This window comes from Equus caballus, chromosome 30 (assembly GCF_041296265.1).
Source record: "Equus caballus isolate H_3958 breed thoroughbred chromosome 30, TB-T2T, whole genome shotgun sequence".
Taxonomy (NCBI): Eukaryota; Metazoa; Chordata; class Mammalia; order Perissodactyla; family Equidae; genus Equus; species Equus caballus.
Genome location: NC_091713.1, coordinates 15,352,227 through 15,370,207, shown reverse-complemented (window position 1 = coordinate 15,370,207; position 17,981 = coordinate 15,352,227). Strand labels below are relative to the sequence as shown.

Sequence of the window (17,981 nt, the reverse complement as noted above, 5' to 3'; positions counted from 1 at the left end):
CTCCCTCCAAGCCAGGGGTGGCCAGAGCCATCCCGGCATCTGCAAATGTGACCTCGTCCCACTCTGGCGTGAGAGCCCCCAAAGACAGCTGCTTGTCACTGGGAGAAAGTCCACGTGCCTCACCGTGGCTCACCAGACTGTGACTGCACCTTGCCCACCCCCCAGCCCCAACCCCACCGCAGCTCCGCTCAGACCCTTTGCTCCAGCCGCCTGGAGCCACTGCTGACCGTGCCATGTGCCTCCATGGCTTTGCGCGTTCTGCTCCTCGGCCCCCCAACCCCCCCCCCCCCCGCCCCCGGCTTCCGAATAATTCACCCTTAGCTTCTAATCTGACCTCAGGTGGCACCTCCTCTGCAAAGCCTCTCTCTCCCTGGTGGCCTTCCTGTCCCTCTCCTGGGTCGGGTGCCCTCCTCTGTGCCCGCCTGGAGCCCCGTGTTAACCCCAACATGGCACTCTTCACACTGCATTGCACGTGCCTGCTGACCTGTCCACCTCCACGCCATGCCTCACGCCTGAGTTCAAATCTTGGCTTTGGTATTTACCGGCAGTGCAACCTTGGTCAAATAACTTAACCTCTCTGAGCATCAATCTTATAATTTATACAACACAGGTAACAACACTAGCAGGACCTACCTCAACGGGTTGGTGGAAGGATGAAATGAGGCAATGTGGGTACTGTGCTCACCACCATTCCCCGCACACAGTGAGCCCCCGGGGACGCTGGTGGTTGGTGATTCCTCCATCACTGCCATGGCTATTGTGTCCTTGTCAAGGCTGGGAGGAGCCATGAAAGGAAGGGAGCTTTCTTTTCCCCAGGGCATTCCTGGGGGGCAGGAGAGGAGGCTGAGCATCGCCGAGCGTCCGGGCTTGGGAACCTGTTAAGGGCACGAGCTCCGGGACCCATCTCCCTTTCCTGCAGGTGCCTTGTAATGCACACGGCCGGCCAGCAGGGGGCAGGCTCCGCGGGCGGGGCCTCGCTGCCGGCAGCCGCGTTGATTTCACTCCAGCACGTGTGCTCAGAACGCATGACTAAAATTGGGCATTTTTTCCTGTTGAAATAAAGCAGGGCTGCTGTCGACAGCAAATTGTCTCAGTAAGATACTGTTCGTCCACAATTTGCAGAAACTATTTTTAAAATAACCCAAATACGTGTCGCCACATTGAAAAACCACAGAAATTAGCCTTGCACTTTTTCTCCCCCGAAACCGCTTTACACATTCTGAATTTTGTGTCCTCCCAAAATTCCTACGTTGAAAAGCCCTAACCTGACCCCAGTGTGACTGTATTGAGATGAGGTCTGTGATTTTTTTTTTTCTTTTTAACCAGAAGAAATCTTTATTCTCCAGCAGGTACACACTTCTCTCCCATCCCTGGTCCTCAGGGCCACACTCATCTGCGTCACCCCTCAGCAGTGCATCTCCCTTTTTCTGACACATAATTGGGGGAGCCTCAAGACCGGATCTTTCTTCAGACACAAGAGGCCTCGCACTCAGTTCCTTCACAGATCCGTTAGAAACCAGGATTCCTGTGTTTCTTGTACAGCTATGTGACAGAGGCCCGGCACTCGAGCTGTGTCTGGGGGAAAGGCGGGCAGAGGTCGTGGGCCGGATGGCTCGATAAAGGTTACGTGGGGTCTGAAGGGTGGGGCCTTCATCTGAGACGGCTGATGCTGTTATCAGAAGGGGGAGAGACTTCGGAGCTCTCTCGGCCAAGTGAGGGGGCAGGGAGAAGACGGCCGGCGGCAGGCCCAGAGGAGAGCCCTTGCCCGAGCCCAACCCTGCCAGACCTTCGTCTCGGACTCCCAGCCTCCAGAACCGTGAGAAGATAAATGTCCGCTGTGGAAGCCGCCCAGCCTGTGGCATCTTGTTATGGCGGCCCCAGCAGACGGAGACAGGCACCTCTTCAGGGAAAGCTCGTCCCTTCTTATATTATGATTGTTGTTCCTGTTCGCTGGAACTAGTTATTTTCTTGTTAAAAAAAAAAATACCTCAAGCCCCCACATCTTGCTAAAGTGTGAAATCCCTTTCCTCGCTCTGCATTTCTATTCCCTTCCTCGCTTCTCTGTTGGATCTGCCATCTCAGGCCTGGAGCGGGACACAGCTGTCACAATAAAGAGAGAAAAATGACGCGCACACTGCCTCTTGGTGTTTGCGAGAACCGGGATCCGTTTTCTGTTCCCCGGTGGAAGGGCGTGTGAGCCAGCCCGTGAACTGGCAAGTGAACCTGGTCTGCACAGTCTGTCGGGGGCCCGGGGGAGCAGCTGTGAATCCGACTGTCTGTGTGTCACGGTGCTCTGGGGGAGAGAGGCTGCGTGGGCCGCACTTCCCCACAGGGTCACGCCGGGCCGAGAACAAACAGGGCCTGCCAGAGAGCTCTGATCCCGGAGCTCAGCCTGGGCTGGCTGGACATCGGGACCCAACTGTCAGTCTCGGGGACTGGAGCCAAGGCCTGGCCTCGGCAGGTCAGCTCCTGTCCCCAAGAGGGAGCCGAGCTTGGGATCAACATTCCCAGGGCCTGGGCAGGTTTATAGTCAGCAAAACCAGGACTCAGGGCTTGACTACAGGCCGTCCCAGAAGTCCTGTGACACAGCCCGGTGCTGGGACAAACTCTGCTGGTCGGGAGACTTCAGTCATGCAGGGTCACATAAAGATCTTGAGCTTACCAGCTGTGTGATCTTAGATAAGTTACTCACCCTCTCTGTGCCTCTGCTTTCTTATGGACAAAATGGAGTTAACCAAGCTCATCTCATGGAATTTTTATAAGAATGATATCACTTAGCCTTAGATCAACTGGTGTGGCCTGATGGGTAGTAATCTTTGCCAGTGCCGCAGTACACAGAGGCAGGGCGGAGGGCTTTTCTGTAAGGGGCCGCATGGTGAATCTCTTGGGCTTTGCAGCCGTTCAGTCTCCTGCAACCCCTCAACTCTGGCGTTTGAAGAGGAAAGCAGCCCCAGGCAGTACAGAAAGGGACAGGCGTGGTTGTTTCTAGGGAAGCCCTGTTTACCCACAAGGGGGCCGGAGTTCTGAGAAGCCGGCTCAGAGGGCTGGATGGCTCAGGGAGGGAGGCAGGGGTCAGTGGGTCTCTGACGCACGCAGACGCCAGCAGTGAGAGAGGCAGGGACCCGAGTCCGTGATGTCTTAAGCCAAGGCCCATATGCCACCTGGGGGTCGATCAGGGGCTGTGGGCACTGTCGCGGAGGCCCTGAGTTTGTACATAAAGTTGTCTGTGTATATGCATACGGGCGTTTTCTGGGAAGAGGCTTCATATCCCCTCTAAATTATCTGAGGCGTCTGTGGTCCCCAGAAGGTGAAACACCACTGTGTGGAGCTAAGTGACTCCCCAGACTTCAGCGAAGACCCCTCGAGACCTTGGGGCCCTAACAGATGTGGGGAGGAGGTCCCAGGCCTGACCTGGCCACAGCTGCTGAGAGGCGGGCATGGTCTCCTGGCAGCACCCCCCTCCCCCCCCCCCGCCCCCCGCTAGAGGCCTTCCTCTTTATCGCTCCTTCTCAAACTGGTTCAAGGAGGTCGTCCTGCTCGGCCCTGGACAGCCGAGCCTTCCCAGCCAACCCACTGGGGACCCCCAGGGAGCTCCATTCTTTTTAGCTTCTCTCCCCTCCCCAGACCTGGCAGAAGTGGGGGCAGTTTGGTGTGGCCCCAGCTTCCCGCCCAATTGGGTAAGGGGGCGAGGCCCTCAGTCAGGGAAACGCAAGGGGCAGAAAGGAGGACTGGCCAGAGGGCAGGGGACCGTATGGGCACTGCCCTGCCGGTATTTACTGGGAAAGGTCTGATCAAGCTTAGTTCATGCAGCAATGGCTTGTGCTACCCCCATGGTCATGGAGCTCCATTCCCTCTGCCACAACCACACTGACCCACTAGGGGACGGGCGCTTGTGCACAGGCTGCTGGAGAGGCTGGCGGTGCTCCCCGAGAGATGACGCCCTATGGGCAGGTGACCAGTGGGATGCAGAGCAGGAAGGAGTCGGCATGTCCATCCCCATCCCTGCCCCCCAGGTCTGCCCTCAACACGAGTGCACGGGCCTCTCTGATGCTTCCCCTCGAGTCTGCATAGCTGTCATCCCTGCCTCGCCTCCCCCACCCCTGCCCCTGGGATGGCTCTCCCCTGGGAAGTGTTAGGAACCCAGGCTAAGGCAGTCAGTGCCAGAAGTGGCCCTGGAAGGCAATAGGGGACTGACCCTCAGGTTTCCCAGGATGCAGGACTGTCCTGGGACGGTTGGTCACCCTGGAAAGCACATCCCAGGGTGGGACTTTGAAGTTGGACTGCCAGCCTGTCTGGAGGTAGTAGGGGGCTCCGTTGCTGGGGATGTAAGGTGGCCGCATGGGTTACCACGCTTCCACCCGTGGTACGTGGCACGAGGTACAGGTGGGACCTGGGGCCTGGGGCCTGGGGCCTGGGGCATGCCTCCGTCGGTGGTCTCAGGCTTGTGAGCTGACGGTTCTGGAAGGACCCGCAGTTTTCCGCTGCAGCAGCCGATGTCAGTCTTCTGGGGTCTGTGCCGACAACACTGCCTGAGACCTGAGAGGCCACTGTGGCCCTCTGGTTGGGGGGGAGGGCCTGCAGAGTCCATGAGATGAAACAGTTTGGGCCCAAATCCATCTCGCAGTGAGCCGGGGAGCCACAGAGCATCCTGGGGTCATTTCCTGGTTCCCAGACATATCACTGGGACTGGTCTGGCCTGCAGCTGACAGGAAAGTGAAGGAGCCAAGGACCTGAACGCTGGTCTCCCCGTACGCACTCGGGGTCAGCCTTGGGGGGAGGCTTACTTGCTACTGTTCTGTCAGAACCCAGCATGAGGAAGCGAAGGCCAAGGCCAGGGAGCAGCAGGACAAAGACCGTGAGCAAGGCGGCCCCTTGATCACAGGACCAGCCCTCAGAAGCCATCAGGCTGCAGCCACCGGTCGGGGTGGTGGTGAAGGAGGCAGCATCAAGGGAACTTTTCTTGCCTCCTGTTGTGAAAGGTCTGTACCAGGGGGAGAATCGCCTGGATCCAAGGTTACACAGGCACGGGCTGAGTGGACCCCAGGGCTCTGGGCCACCGGGAAGCCCAGGCAGGAAGGAGCTCGGGCACACCTGCGTGGGCACTGGGTGGGGCCCATGGGGCCAGTGGCTGCTGCACTAGTGGGAACAGGACACAGATGGGCGAATTGGAAGTGAGCGCAGTTCCCATGTGGTGACCGGGCCGGCCCCCAGGCAGCAGGGCCAGGAGGTGCAGAGGCCCTGTGGCTTTTCTGTCCTTTGGTCCTATAACTTTCCAGAATGATAAAGAAAGGGTGCACACCGCCCCCCTTACAGAGTTCTGAGCTCTGAAAAGGAAGCCCCCAGCTGCCCAGCGCTGGGAGAGGTCTGGAGAAGGCCCGGCTCCCAGCCCGCCTCCTCGGCCCACTGGCCACGCAGCTGTTCGTGAGCCCCCAGACCCTCGCTGGACAGCGACCAGGTGCCAAGCCGGGTGCTTCGCGCCGGGACCAGGCTCAAGACAAGACAAGCTCTCCGCCCTCCGGATGCTCCTCAGAAGGAGGAACACAGAAGGGGTTTTGCAACCAGGCAAACTCTGGATCTGGATCCCTGCTCCCCCTCACCACTCAGGCCAAAGTGTCTGAGCTTTCTAAGCCTCAGTTTCCCCATCTGTAAAATGGACACTATCCAGCCTAGTTCGTGGAGTTGATAGGAGGGGATAAGAGGGGCGTAGAGATGTGACCGCCCAGCGCCCTGCACAGAGCCAGGCTCCAGAGGCACCCGCTGCACGGGGCTCCCCAGCCCGCGATGTGGGGGCACCCCTCTGCGGCCGTTCCACGTCCTAAGCTACCATGAGAAGGTAGACCACACACCAGTTTTGAAGAATGTTTTAAACCCTTGGCAGATTAAAGTGTTATCAACCTGGCCCCCATTCCCCAGGGCCCCAACGCGATCTTCCAGCTTCCTAAGCCCCCCACCCCTCCAGCCCTCGGACATTCCCGGAAGGCGGGGTCGGAAGGAGCACACTGCAGACGGGCCACGGTCTACAGCGTCTTTATTCAGGACGGGGCAGGGCCGCTGCAGTCGGCTCCACAGGCACCGCGCGCAGGGCTTTGTAACAGTTCAGTTTCCCCAAGGTGTTGTGGGGAGAGGGGTGCAGGGGGAGGGAGGACCCTCTGGGGAGTCCGCTCCCCCAGCAAAAGGCACTAGCAGGGGCGAGCACCTGCTTCTTCCCAAGCAAAGGGCCTGGGTTATATACACGCGGGGGGACCGGACGCAGAGGATCTCAAAGCTAAATACAGCTCAGGGTGGAGAGAGTCCATGGTGGGAGGGGGGGTGGGGGGGGCAGGGCTGCGTCCAGGCTCTCTCCACCAAGCGGGAAAAGCAGCTCAGAAAGCAAGCAAAGCTTGAAAGGAAAAACAGAATCCAGCCTCTCAGTCTTAGTGTTTTGTGCAATTTAAAAAAACCGACAAAATAAATATAACTTAAAAACTTCTTACATGACACTAAAGGCAAGTCTGGGACAAGCAGTTCAGAAACCTTCCTCGAATGCTAAGCAGTGCTGAAACACCAAGAACCTCCCCCCGGGGGGCCCGCAAGGATACGGCAGGAAGGGTGCCCAGTGGCCCGTACGCAGGTGCACACAGCCTGTCCCCCTCTCCTGGCACTTGCACAGCCGGGACCCAAGGAGTGCCTGCCTGGACCAGGACTGGGTGGGGAAAGTCTTTCAGACCCCTGGGCAGGGGGTTCTGGGAAATTCCCTTCCAGGATCCATCTATGCCACTAGGACAAGCAGAAGAATGAGTAGAGAAAGCAGGTATGGACGAGGAGAACCAGCACGCAAATACCAAAACCCCCAACCCCCTGTACTAGAATACCCCTAAGAAGATTCCGCTGCCACGTCTATAATGTAACCCAAGGCAGAGTATTGCCAATATGAGGCCCCATGGGCCTCCTTTAATAAACAAATCATTTGCACCTTAGCACATTGTTTGCAAACAACTGCTGTCTGCTTAAAGTGCATGGAAAGTTTGTTCTCTGAAGTAGGTTAAGCTGGTCCCTGTATTTTTGTTCATACCATTAAGCTGCTTTCGCAAGCTTTTTTCATAGCTAGAATGAGGGTAACTTTTGGCCAGCCCACAGTTGTAGAATCTCTACGTCTGAATTAATGACGCCCCTTCCCCACGGTAGCTGAAGCCAGGACCACCGAGATCCCTTCTAACCCACCAGGGACTACAGCTCTGACACCCGAGCTGGCTCTGGGGCTCCTGCCTTCCAGGATCACGTGCTGTCATAAGGTCTCTGGTGCTCAGCCAGGGTGGGGCGTGACCTTTAGCAAGTCAGCCCACACAGGAGCTCACCACTGTTTTGAACAAGAGCCAGGAAGTTTAAAAGTGATTTCCTTTTTTAAAATCTGTACTTATACATCCTCATGTGTCCCACCCTCCACCCCCACCAACCGTCACTCACCCAGAATGAAAGGGGAAACGTACATGTCACATGGGAGAGTCAACAGTTCCCCCAGAGACCCTGGGGTGACGGGGGCGGCCCAGGAAGCCCTCTCTCTGGACTGGTCCCCCCAGGCACACACACCCGGGTACAGACTACTGCCCCATGTCCCCAAGGCAGCTCCCTGCGAAGCCACTGGCCCCAGTGCCTGCTGGCCCCGGGCCAGCCAGAGCCCCTCAACTCTCAGAGCTCCTGCACCACCAGCAGCGGAGGAGGGGACCTGGGCCACAGCTCCAAAAGGCCACAGAGCCAGAGTTTTGTTCTTAAAAAGTCTGAAAGGCGAATTTTACATTCTTCTCAATAATGGAGACTTACTTGCTTTACAATTAACATAAGGGTAACAATTGGTTCCCCAGGAATCTTCAAGCCACCTAGAGACTCCTGGGAGAGATGCCCAGAACAACCCTGGCATCCACACATACCCCAGAAGCTGCCCACACCACTTCTGGGAAACGCGGGGCTCAGGCCTTCAGGCTGTAAGACTAATTTCAGGGGGAAAAAAATGATGCCGGTAAACATCCTCCTGCCTCCGCCCTGCCCGGCGCTGGCCTAAAGCGCTGCCCCGTAAGTACAGGGACACTGGACCCCATGAAAGAGCCCCAGGGCTGCAAGCAGGGCCACGGATGGGCAGCAGGGAGGTGGGGAGGGGGGCATGGGAGGAACACCCTCTGTGAGGTCCATCTTTCTCCCCCTGGGTCTTCTGCAGGGGCTCCCTGTGCCCTGGCCCACTCCTACCCAGCCCCCTGGACCTCGCCACAGCAAGGCAGGGGGTGGGAGGCACAAGGGGCTCTGGGGGCTGGCTGGCACCCCCGGAAGCTGGGGTTTGCAGAGCAGCCCTCGGAATTCATGCGCCATAATCACAGATGGAGGAACGTAGCCCCTGCCTGCCTGCCTGCCCCACCCCCCAGGAAGGGCTACATCAGAGAGCACAGCCAAGTCGGCTCCTGGGTCTGGCCCAAAGCTGGAGGGTTTCAATACCGGATGGGTGGGGTGCCTGCTTTAGCAGGCCTCCAAAGGCCACCACGGCATCTCTGGGAGTCCCTGTGCTGCTAAGCAAAGGGCACTTTATTCACAGATGGCATGCGGCTCCCATGGTTTTGTGCCCCAACTACCAGGCACCTTTTGAAACAAGGGAGCTCTTACAGCCCTCGCCCCTGGGAGGATGGGGCAGGATCACGCTGTGCTTGGCAGCAGCGCTACCAGAAGCAGCCACCAGGGGGCAGCAGGCCCCCACGGGCCCCAAGGCCACCTGTTCATCCCTCCATGTCTGGGGCCACTGACCCCTGCCCGCAGGCTGCCGGGCCTGGGGTCGGGGCATTTCTCTTCTAGCTGGAGATGCTATTTACAAAGAGAAGTGGAAGCCCAGGCTCCAAGCCCTTCAATTAGGAAACCCACCAAAAACCTCATCGCATCTCCTCTGCTACAAAGTATCTTGTAGTGCCATTCGGGAGGGTCAGTTCGGAGTGGGGGGCACCCAGGGAGAAGTAAAGGACACATTCAGGAGAGGGAGCACAGGCAGAGAGGCGGCGGCCAGGGCAGCGGCGAGGGGGGACACAGGGTGGCCTCAGGGCTGCGGGGCATCCGAGCACATTTCTGTCAGGATGTCGATGAGGTTGTTCAGGCCCGAGAGGTAGCCGTCCTCCCGGTTCCCTTCCTGCCAGGGGACATCGTGCTGCAGGGTCTGGCCCTCCGGCAGGGGTGTGGTTTTCCCAAAGTCGATCATCCACACCTTGGCCTGTTCCTTCTTGTCGTGGATGAAGAGCAGCGAGCTGCCGATGACCTGGAGGGGAACAGGGAGATGAGGGGGGGGCCCGGCTGGAGCCTCCCGACCCCGCCCTCCACAGCGAGGAGACTTGGAAAAGCCTGAGGCCTGAATGAAATCGGGAGAGGTCTGCTCAGGCGGGGCCCAGAGCCCGCAACTCCATCCCCCATGCTCACTCGGACAGCAAAGCCCGCCTGAAAGTGGCCAGGCCAGGGGCAGAGGACATGGCATTCCAGAGCAATGACCACCCTGTGTGTGGGCAGTGACAGGAGGATGTCCAGGACGGCAGAAGTCCCCAGCTCCGACCCACACACTTTCTGCTATTTCAGACCTCAGCTAAGCCTTGGGGCCTTAGCCCTCCCCTCCCTGACACCCTGAGTAATTGCTCATGTGAAAGGCGGGGGCGCCACAGAGCTCCCACACTCTGTACCCAAGGGGCAGAGGAAAGAACCCTGTCCAGATGCACACAGCACCCCCAGGAGGGCAGGCAGTGGGGCCCAGATCGCCCCCCATGCTGGCCGCAGAATCCCCTGCGAATCCTGGGCAGACAGGGCCTCTGAGGCTGGTCCCTGCCTATGGTTTCCCCCGGGGACAGTGGGCACCAAAGAGCCCTCCAGAACACATCCTCCAAACCCTCCCCTGGGTCACCCATGTGGGGGCAGCAGGAGACAAGGGGTGCTGGGAGAGGTTGACAGGTCATCATGGTTCCCGGAGCCTGGAGCTGGCCAGGGAACGCCCCCAGGAAATGCGAAGCCGGGAAAAGGGGCTGCCCCCTCTCAGGTGGGAAATGACAGAAGCCCCAGCTAAGCTGGTTTCCTTCTAGACCTGAAGTTCACCAGTGAGCTCCAGGAAGAGAACAGCAAAACCATGCGTCAAGAATTAACAGTACAGGTGCTGAAGAAGGGAAGCCAGGGCTGTGAGACAAAGCCCGGGCTGCCGGGGGAGCGTGGCGGGGAGGCAGAGGGGTCTCTCCGTCCAGAACAGGAGGTCACAGGCGGCTCTGCGGCCTGAAGTCCTTCCAGGCTCGGCCCCCAGGATCGGGCAGGCAGGCAGGCTGGAGCCGAGGGAGGCCCTGGCAGGCTGGACAGGACCTTCCATCAAGCTGGGAACACAGAGGCCCCAGGAGGAGCCCAGGACCCGGGACGCGGGGCTTCAGCGAGGCCAAGGGAAGACAAGGGCATTCCAAGAAGAGCCAGACCAGCACAGCCACTCAGGACACAGCCCGGCCAAGTGAGCCTGCCCTCTGCCCGCCCATCAGGGCCACCACATAGAGTGGGACAGGGCCACCCTGGCCAGGGGCAAATTGGGGATAAAATCCAAGGGCAAGGCCGGTGTCCACCTGGAGGAAGCGCCGGCCGCGTAACCTGCACAGAGGTGCTGGCCCACCGCCCTCTGGGCACGCTCCCTGGCCCAGAGCCCCAGGGCCCCTGTCCCCAGCTCCTTGGGCGGGATCCACGGCCCTCTCTGTGGGCCGGGCTCAGCTGAGGCTCCCTCCATGCAAGATCCTGGAGCAGCTGCACTTAAGAAGGAGCTGAAAGGAGTGGTGGGATTCCTGCTTCACAGGCCCCCGGCCACAGCAGCCATGTCTGTGTGCACGTGTGTGTGTGCACGCATGCACGTGCGGCTGGGGACCCTGGACTGCCTGATGTCAGGATCTTTAAACTCCTCACGGGAAGCGCTGACAATGCGCAAATCCCCTCTCAGGTGTCTCGGCTCCTTGTCTGCTGCCTCCTGTCTCTGCAGACGAGGGCAGAGCAGGTGGAAGTTTCCAGGCCTGCTACGTTGGGGGCTACCTGAAGACCTGACCCCCTCTTGAAGGTCTTGGGTGGTGATGAGGGGTTACCTGGCTACTCTAGCAAAGTAACTCAAAGTAACTCCGCTCAAAGTTTCCCTAAGACCCTTGGGTGTGTGGGACGGAAGTCCTGCCACGCCCCCTGCGATAGACAAGCCTCAGTGGCGGGACGGACAGGGTTATGACCACAGCTCTCAGGCAGGATGGCCCCATGTGGTCATCCCACGGGCCTGGCACAGATGAGTTACATCGTGGTCCCTCCACGTAGCTGAGGGGCCTCTGGCCACGGTCATCCTGAAAACACCTCCGGGCTTCTGGAGCAAGCCGGTCTGTCAGCGTGGGAGCCTGCAGACACACCCGAAGGTGACGGCCAACCACACAGAGCACGTTGTTGTCTGCTCAAGGACAAAAGCCAGTACATACCTCGTGGCATTTGAAGAAGGGAGAGACTTCCAGGGTGGCCCGGATGGCCTTCAGCCGGTCCCGGTAGGCGACCTGAGAAAGGAAAGGTGACCAGATTTTTAAACACTTGAGGGCAGGGGGTGGATCGTAAGCCCCGTTTGGCCCACGGGAGTCACCGAGTGTCAAAGTGGGAGGGACCTTACACCCTGCTCATCTATTCCAACCTCCTCGTCTAGAAATGCAGGCGCGGAGGCCCAGAGGAGGCGGGGCAGCCGGGCTCCTGGGCCCACGCTCCCTCCACCGGGCACAAGCAGGAGGTGCGGGCGGGCAGGTGCCCAACAGCCATGTGGCCTCCAGGAGCTCCTCGCACGAGGGTGCAGTTTATTCTGGAAAGCCGGCTGTGTCAAGGCCGAGGCTGAAGAGCCGGTTGCCATGGCAGCTTCCTGAATACCAACTTCAGTGCCCTGACGTTTGAAAGGACAGGGAAGGGGAGCCACAAACATCCCTGCCAGTGGCCTCCCCACAGAGCCCTTCAGCCCGGCTGAGCTGTGCCGGCCCTGGCGCCATGGGCGGCCTGCAGCACGGGCACACGTGGTCCCTCAGTGCCCACCGGCACCAGGAGTGCCCCTCTCGTCTCGGCCTTGCTGAGGGCTGGAACCTCCCGGGAGGTGACCCAGGAACCAGGCGCAGGCCATGGAAGAGCGGGGTGCATGCCCATGACTGAAGCCTCGGCGCTGGCCAGGAGCCAGGGAAGTCTCCTGGCTGGAAAAGGAGGGAGGAGACCCTGTTCCAGCCGGTGCTGAGTCGCCCCGGGGAAAGGCCGTCTGGGCCCACCCCTGCCCGCGCTGCAGCCCTGGGAGCCTGTTGGGGAGAAGGGGCCTCTCACGGGTGCTACAAGGCCCACGTCCGGGGTATGCCCGGATCTCTGACTGTCACAGGGAGCCCTGCCTCGGCTGGGAGGGTGGGGTCCTGATGCCGGGGGTCAGAGCATCTGCCCAGCCTGCCTATTGCTGTAGCCATGAATGTGAATCACTTAGTCGCCAACTTGTGCCACCTGCACCCAGGCTCAGAAAGCTGTCGGTGCTCACTGGGGAGGGCGATGGGACCCCCACGCACCCTTCCCTCCTCAGCCTCACAGCCTGGGAGAGGCCCAGCCAGGCTGGCTGGGGAGGCACCGGGAGCGCAGGGACCAGCGGGCTGCCGGCCGGCCCACGCGGGGCAGATCGAGCGCCGCCCTTTCCTAGCTGTGTGTCCTTGACCTCTCAGCTTCCTCTTCTGTAAAATGGGGACAAGAATGTCCACCCAGAGGGCTGCGTGAGGATCTGACGAGCATGAGCACGATCCTTAGCAGGCAGCAGATGCCACAGAAATGCAGCAGCGGAAAGGACCGCTCTTAACAGGATGGAAGAGGTTTCTGGGAGCTGTGTGGCTGATGGCCGAGGGGCAGAGGGTATGGGTGGCCACTGAGCAGGGCTGATGACCACGTCACCTTCCTCCTCACCCACCAGCAGAAGCTGGGGGCCAGGACTGTCTGTGTGGGCACCAAGGCCGGGATCTCCAGAGAGGACACAGTTTGCCCTGCTCGAGAGGCTGTGCGCTGGCTCCTGCAGGGGCCCTGACTCACCAGGACGTTGCGGTTTCCTTTAGTGAATTCTCTGAAGGCCTCAGTGACCTGCTCCCGCGTTTTGGTCTTCTTGAAGTCCCGGTTCACAGAGCCATCTTCCTTCTGAGAGGGAGAAAGACAGCCCGGCCCAAGACAGGGTCAGCAGAGGGCCAGGGGCAGGTACCACGCTCATCCACCCAGCGGTCCGAGAAAGCCGCTCTGAGCCCAGGCCTGACCCCTGGGCAGCAGGTGCCCACCTGTGGCGCGAGGAGGCAGGAATAGCAGAGGGCGGCCTGTCCTGGGCTCTGACTGAGAACAAGGAGGGCCATCAGTGCCCCGGGCAGAGTGAAGACAAGGGGAAAGGCCTGCAGGCATGAGGGGCGCTTGGGCCAAGAATGGAGGAGCTCCTGAGTGTGAGCAGCAAGGGATGAAGGAGGTGGACGGGCCTCGGCTGCCACTCCAGGGCCTGGGCTCTGGAACCACAGTGCCCGAAGGTCCCTACCGTCCAAGGCACCCTCCCTGGCCAGTCAGGAGAGGCGCTCCCCACCCCAAGTCCAGCTCGAGTCCCTCTGTAAGTTAAAGTCTCAGTGCAGGTTCCCTGAAAGCCAGGACGTGACACTGGTCCGCCCTGTGTCAGAGATCGTTCCATCTTCTTAGCCTGGCTCTATGTCTGTTCCAAGCTGTTCCGGGACAGCACAGAGGGCTCAGCTCGTCCAGGAGGGAATCTGTTCTTTAAGGACAAAGGGTGAGCAAGGATGGCCCCAGCAGGAGCCCCCACCCATGGGTCTGTGCCCCACCAGCTCAGAGGTTAGTTAAAGCACTGTAGCTGCCTCTGAAAGAACAGGGGTGACCCTGGGGCAGAAGGAGAGAGCCAAGGGGTGGCAGGTGACCCCTCTCGGGCTGAGCCTTTCCCACAGGGCCTCGTTAGCGGCGTTTCCCAGACAAGGGATGGGAGGGCAGGTTGAGCGCTGACACAGACAGCTGGCTCCTCTCAGAGCTGGTGGCCCTGAGCCCGAGAAGACAGACTGTGGGCTGTCCCTGAGCTGACAGTGGACAGAGACCAGACATCAGTGTGAGAGGAGAGGTAAAAGGAAGGGTGGACGGTTTCAAACAGATAAAGGGGGGAAATGAGCATCGGGGGAGCAGGATGAGTGTTATCATTGCATCTTGTCTGAGGGCTGGATGCAAAAAAGAGACAAGCTGGTTTCAGAAGACAGGGAAGGGGTGAATGGCTTTCTCAGCCCTGAGCTTGCGAGCAGCTGTCCCGAGAGAAGGTGGGCGCTCTCCCCTACACTGCCGTCGGCAGCGAGGCACCGCCAACCAAGATGCCGTCTGCCTGGGGCTGCGGGAACCTACCCAGCTCAGCCTGCTCCAGAGTCTGGGCTCCTGGCCGCCCATCCCCGACTCCAGGGCTGGACAGTGTGGGCCAAGAAGGCACAGAGAATGGACAGCAAGAACGCTCAGGAACTGCTCTGCAGGGACAGCTGTCTGAGACCCTGAGGGGCTGGCGCCTCACAGCCCTGCTCCCCGGAGGAGCCCTGTCTGAGCCTGCCCTTCCCATCTAAGGGCAAGGAGGTGTAGGATCCGGATGCAGACAGGGCCTACTTAGGCCCTTCTTGGGAGACTGGAGAGGACAGAAAAGAGAATGAGTGGCCGGGAAGTCGGGGCAGCCTCACAGAGGTATTTGGTGACACAGGAGTGGTGCTCAGTCCTGCCTGCCCGAGCAGAGCAAGAGTCCCAGCTCACACGTCAAAGGCAGCCAATGTGCCCCCTCCCCTGCCCGCATCTCACGGCCAGGCTGCAGTTTTCAGGTCCCGGGTAGAACAGGCCAGCTCCCCTCACTGGCACCCGGGGAGCAAGCTGGCTCCTGCGTGCTGCTTGGTGCCAGCATAGTCTGGGCTAAGTGTAGAGTCCTTGGCAGAGGGCTGACCGCTGGGCAGGGCTAGAAGCCACTCCGCTCAGAGGTCGCAGCCCCGACGTGGCCATCCCACCTGCACCCAGACTGAGGAGCAGGCCTGTTTCCCTTATGTCTGGCCTCAGCCTCTGCAGGGGCCAAACAGCAGCCAGGACCCTGGGGTGAATGTCAGCAGAGCCCGAGTGCCGGTTCCTTCCCACCAGGGAGCCAGGGGCCCAGGCAGCCTCAGACCACACCTGGCTGGGCTCACCTTGATGCCCTCGATCCTGAACCCGAGGGTGGCGGTGGAGCTGATGGTCTCCCTCCACTGCATGTACCGCGGCTTGGTGACAGCCCGCTGGGCCTTCTCCTCCTCGGTCGGGGCCTCAGGGTCCACGTCAATCATCTTCTGGTACATGTCCTTCCGGAGGCTGGGTTTCTTGCGGGCCTTGGTGAGCTCCTCCTCCAGGTACGTCCTGTGTGGGAGGGGAGGCGACATGAGGGCCGTTGGCTGGACCGCGGCTCACTGGTGCCTTGCCTGAGGGCCACAGTCAGCTTAGTCAAGACCCACTCATCCAAGATGGGCTCACGCTCGGCTCACGCCGGCGCCAGCTCCTGATGGAGGACAACGGGGCGGGCGTGCTGGATGGGAGCCGCTTCATTCCACGCCCCCCGAGGAGGCAGCCTGACAGCCCGAGGAGCTCTTCCTTCTGGGGGGACCCTCACAGGGCCAGCAGGGGAGGGACGAAGGAGGCAGGGCCGCTTGTCCTGCTGCCCCTCCCCTCATCCTTGCTGGGGTGAGGGTGGGAGAGGGGGTAGGGGCAGGGTCCACTCAGGGCCCCAGCTGTCCCCGCTTGGTTGCCTGGACCCCTCCACAAAGCGAGGGCTTCCAAAGCCCATACCTGTGTGGGTGCCCCCACCCCACCCCTCTCCCCAGTTCTCAGGCAGCCTGAAGGGTTAAGCCGGCCCTTAGAGGGCTCTGGCTCTCCAAAGGGGGGCAATATCTAGTACAAAAGTCAGGCGGGAGGGTGCCTCTGAAAGGGCCACAGTGCTGGCGGGAGAAGCCCAGGACCGGGAGGGGGAGTCTGGGGGCTCCTTGGCCTCTGTCCTAAGCGGAGATGCGCCGGCTCATCCTGCCCCATGGGCAACAGGCCTCAGGCCAGCCCACGCCTCCTCTGACCTGAGCCCCAGCCCGAAGAGCGTGAGAAAACACAGCCGACTATGTTGCTCGCTGTCCCGGTTGAACCCCTGGCCCCGGGCAGCTTCCCTCACACCCGTCACCAAGCTAAGCTGCGTGAGTGCCCCCTGCTGCACACACGAGTATACTGCACAGCACCCACGCACGCCCTCCCCCTTCCCTGCTCCCTTTTAAATCCCCTCCTTCCCCACACCAGGCTCAGCTGCCGCCCGTGACCCTTCACGCAACAGAAATCTCAGCGTCAGCCACAGTAAAGGGAAGTCTTTGCCCCTGGCCCCACATGAGTGGCAGCTGCCCATGAGGCCCCCACTCTCCACGGGCCTCACTCCACCACTTCCCACCGCACCTTCTCCAAGCTGCTGGTTTGGGACCCAGAACAGATGGAACGTCAAATCCATGACGTCTTTCAAAAGTAAGTTTTCAGAAACCACTCTATCAATTGACGTAAGAAAAAAACCCAAACCCTTGGGTGTGAACTTGCACCTGGTCATGAAGGACCTTCCAGGAGGTGATGAAGACTGAGAATGTCCACCAGCCCTTGGTTGTGCAATCGCACATGCACCCATGCACACGCACCCGTGCACACACACTGCTGTGTGTGCAGAGCTGGGTCAGTGATGACGAGAGCTTCTAGGCAGAGCCGTGATGCAGATACTTCTGCACGGAGTCATGCTGACGTCTGCCGCACTGGCCCGCACATGCGCGCGTGTGTGCATGTATGTGTGTGGCTGGGGCAGGCGCTGGCCATCCAAATGCTCCCAGTGCACTGCGGGGGCCTGCACTTCTGCAAAGAGCCCTGAGTAGCTCCATCAACAGGAAGCAGGCCCCCTTGTCAAATCCCTTCTCACGGGGGCCTTACTCCACACACAGGGCCCCGCAGCTCATCTGGGCCGTCACTCACCCCCCGGAGACGAAAGGGGCTGGGCAGAGATGCCCACAAGGGTCGCCAGCCTCCCCACTGCCCTGACCCGCTGGCCCCCCCAGCCCCAAGGGAAGGTCAAACCTCCATCTCACAGCACAGGGCTGCTGGGGGAAACAGCAACTCAGGACTAAGTAAGGGGCGTCTGCCTCTCAGGAAGGAAGCAAGTCCAGGGGCCAGCGGGTGACACACCAAAGCCACCTGCAGCTTCCAAAAGGGCAGAGGGGCTGGAGACCGGCTCTGGGGTCCACCTGCCAGCCCCTGGTCCGGATGTCAGGAAGACACTTCTGACTCTCAGCGGCAGGTCATATAACACACAGATTTACAGGATCAGATCTAAGAAAACTCCCCAGGGCAGAGTGAGCGTGTGTCCACGTGGAACTGGGGTCCCAAGATGCCCCTAGTTCAGGACACCACGGGTGCCTGCATCCCCTTTTCCTTAGGGGAGAGTGTGGCCGGGGCTCGGTTTGCTCCTCAGCTCTTCCACCACCATGACAAGTCCGTGACAAGTCTCAATCCCCGATGCCCAGGACTCCGTGTCCGTGGTGGCCCAGGGCTCCAGCCTCCTCCCTCTGGCAAGCACGGGCCACACTCTGGTGACGGCCATGGACTGCTGGTCTCGGAAGAGGCTCTGAGGGGAAGGGTTTTGGAACAACCCAATTGAGAAAATGCAGGGACCCACAGAGCCCCTCTGGAAGCGCGGGGCTGCATCCAGGCTGGATCTGTAGTTGGAGGCCTGGTGCAGATGCGAGCTGTGCCGCTACCCAGCCGTGAGGCGCTGATGAGTCCCTTAACCTCTAGTGTCAGAGTCCTCTTGCTCAGACTGCCCCAGGGTGGCCTCTGACCCCTGGAGGAGCACCTGGCACAGCACTCAGAGCACAGAAAGATCCGTCCTTGGGCTCCGTGAGGCAGGGAAGGTGGAACCGGGC

The 17,981-nt window shown here is 60.3% G+C and overlaps 1 protein-coding gene across 1 annotated transcript in view; it reads right to left on the bottom strand.

The window, feature by feature from the left end:
* Positions 1–6,011: 6,011 nt before the first annotated feature.
* ITPKB (inositol-trisphosphate 3-kinase B) overlaps positions 6,012–17,981 on the bottom strand; it is a 96,141-nt gene continuing 84,171 nt past the window's right edge. The window contains exons 4-7 of the mRNA XM_001914976.5: positions 15,207–15,411; positions 13,063–13,164; positions 11,460–11,531; positions 6,012–9,262 (exon numbers count right to left, since the gene is read on the bottom strand). Coding sequence (XP_001915011.3) covers positions 9,047–9,262; positions 11,460–11,531; positions 13,063–13,164; positions 15,207–15,411 — 595 coding nt within the window. The 3' untranslated portion in view covers positions 6,012–9,046. The remainder of the gene's footprint in view (positions 9,263–11,459; positions 11,532–13,062; positions 13,165–15,206; positions 15,412–17,981) is intronic.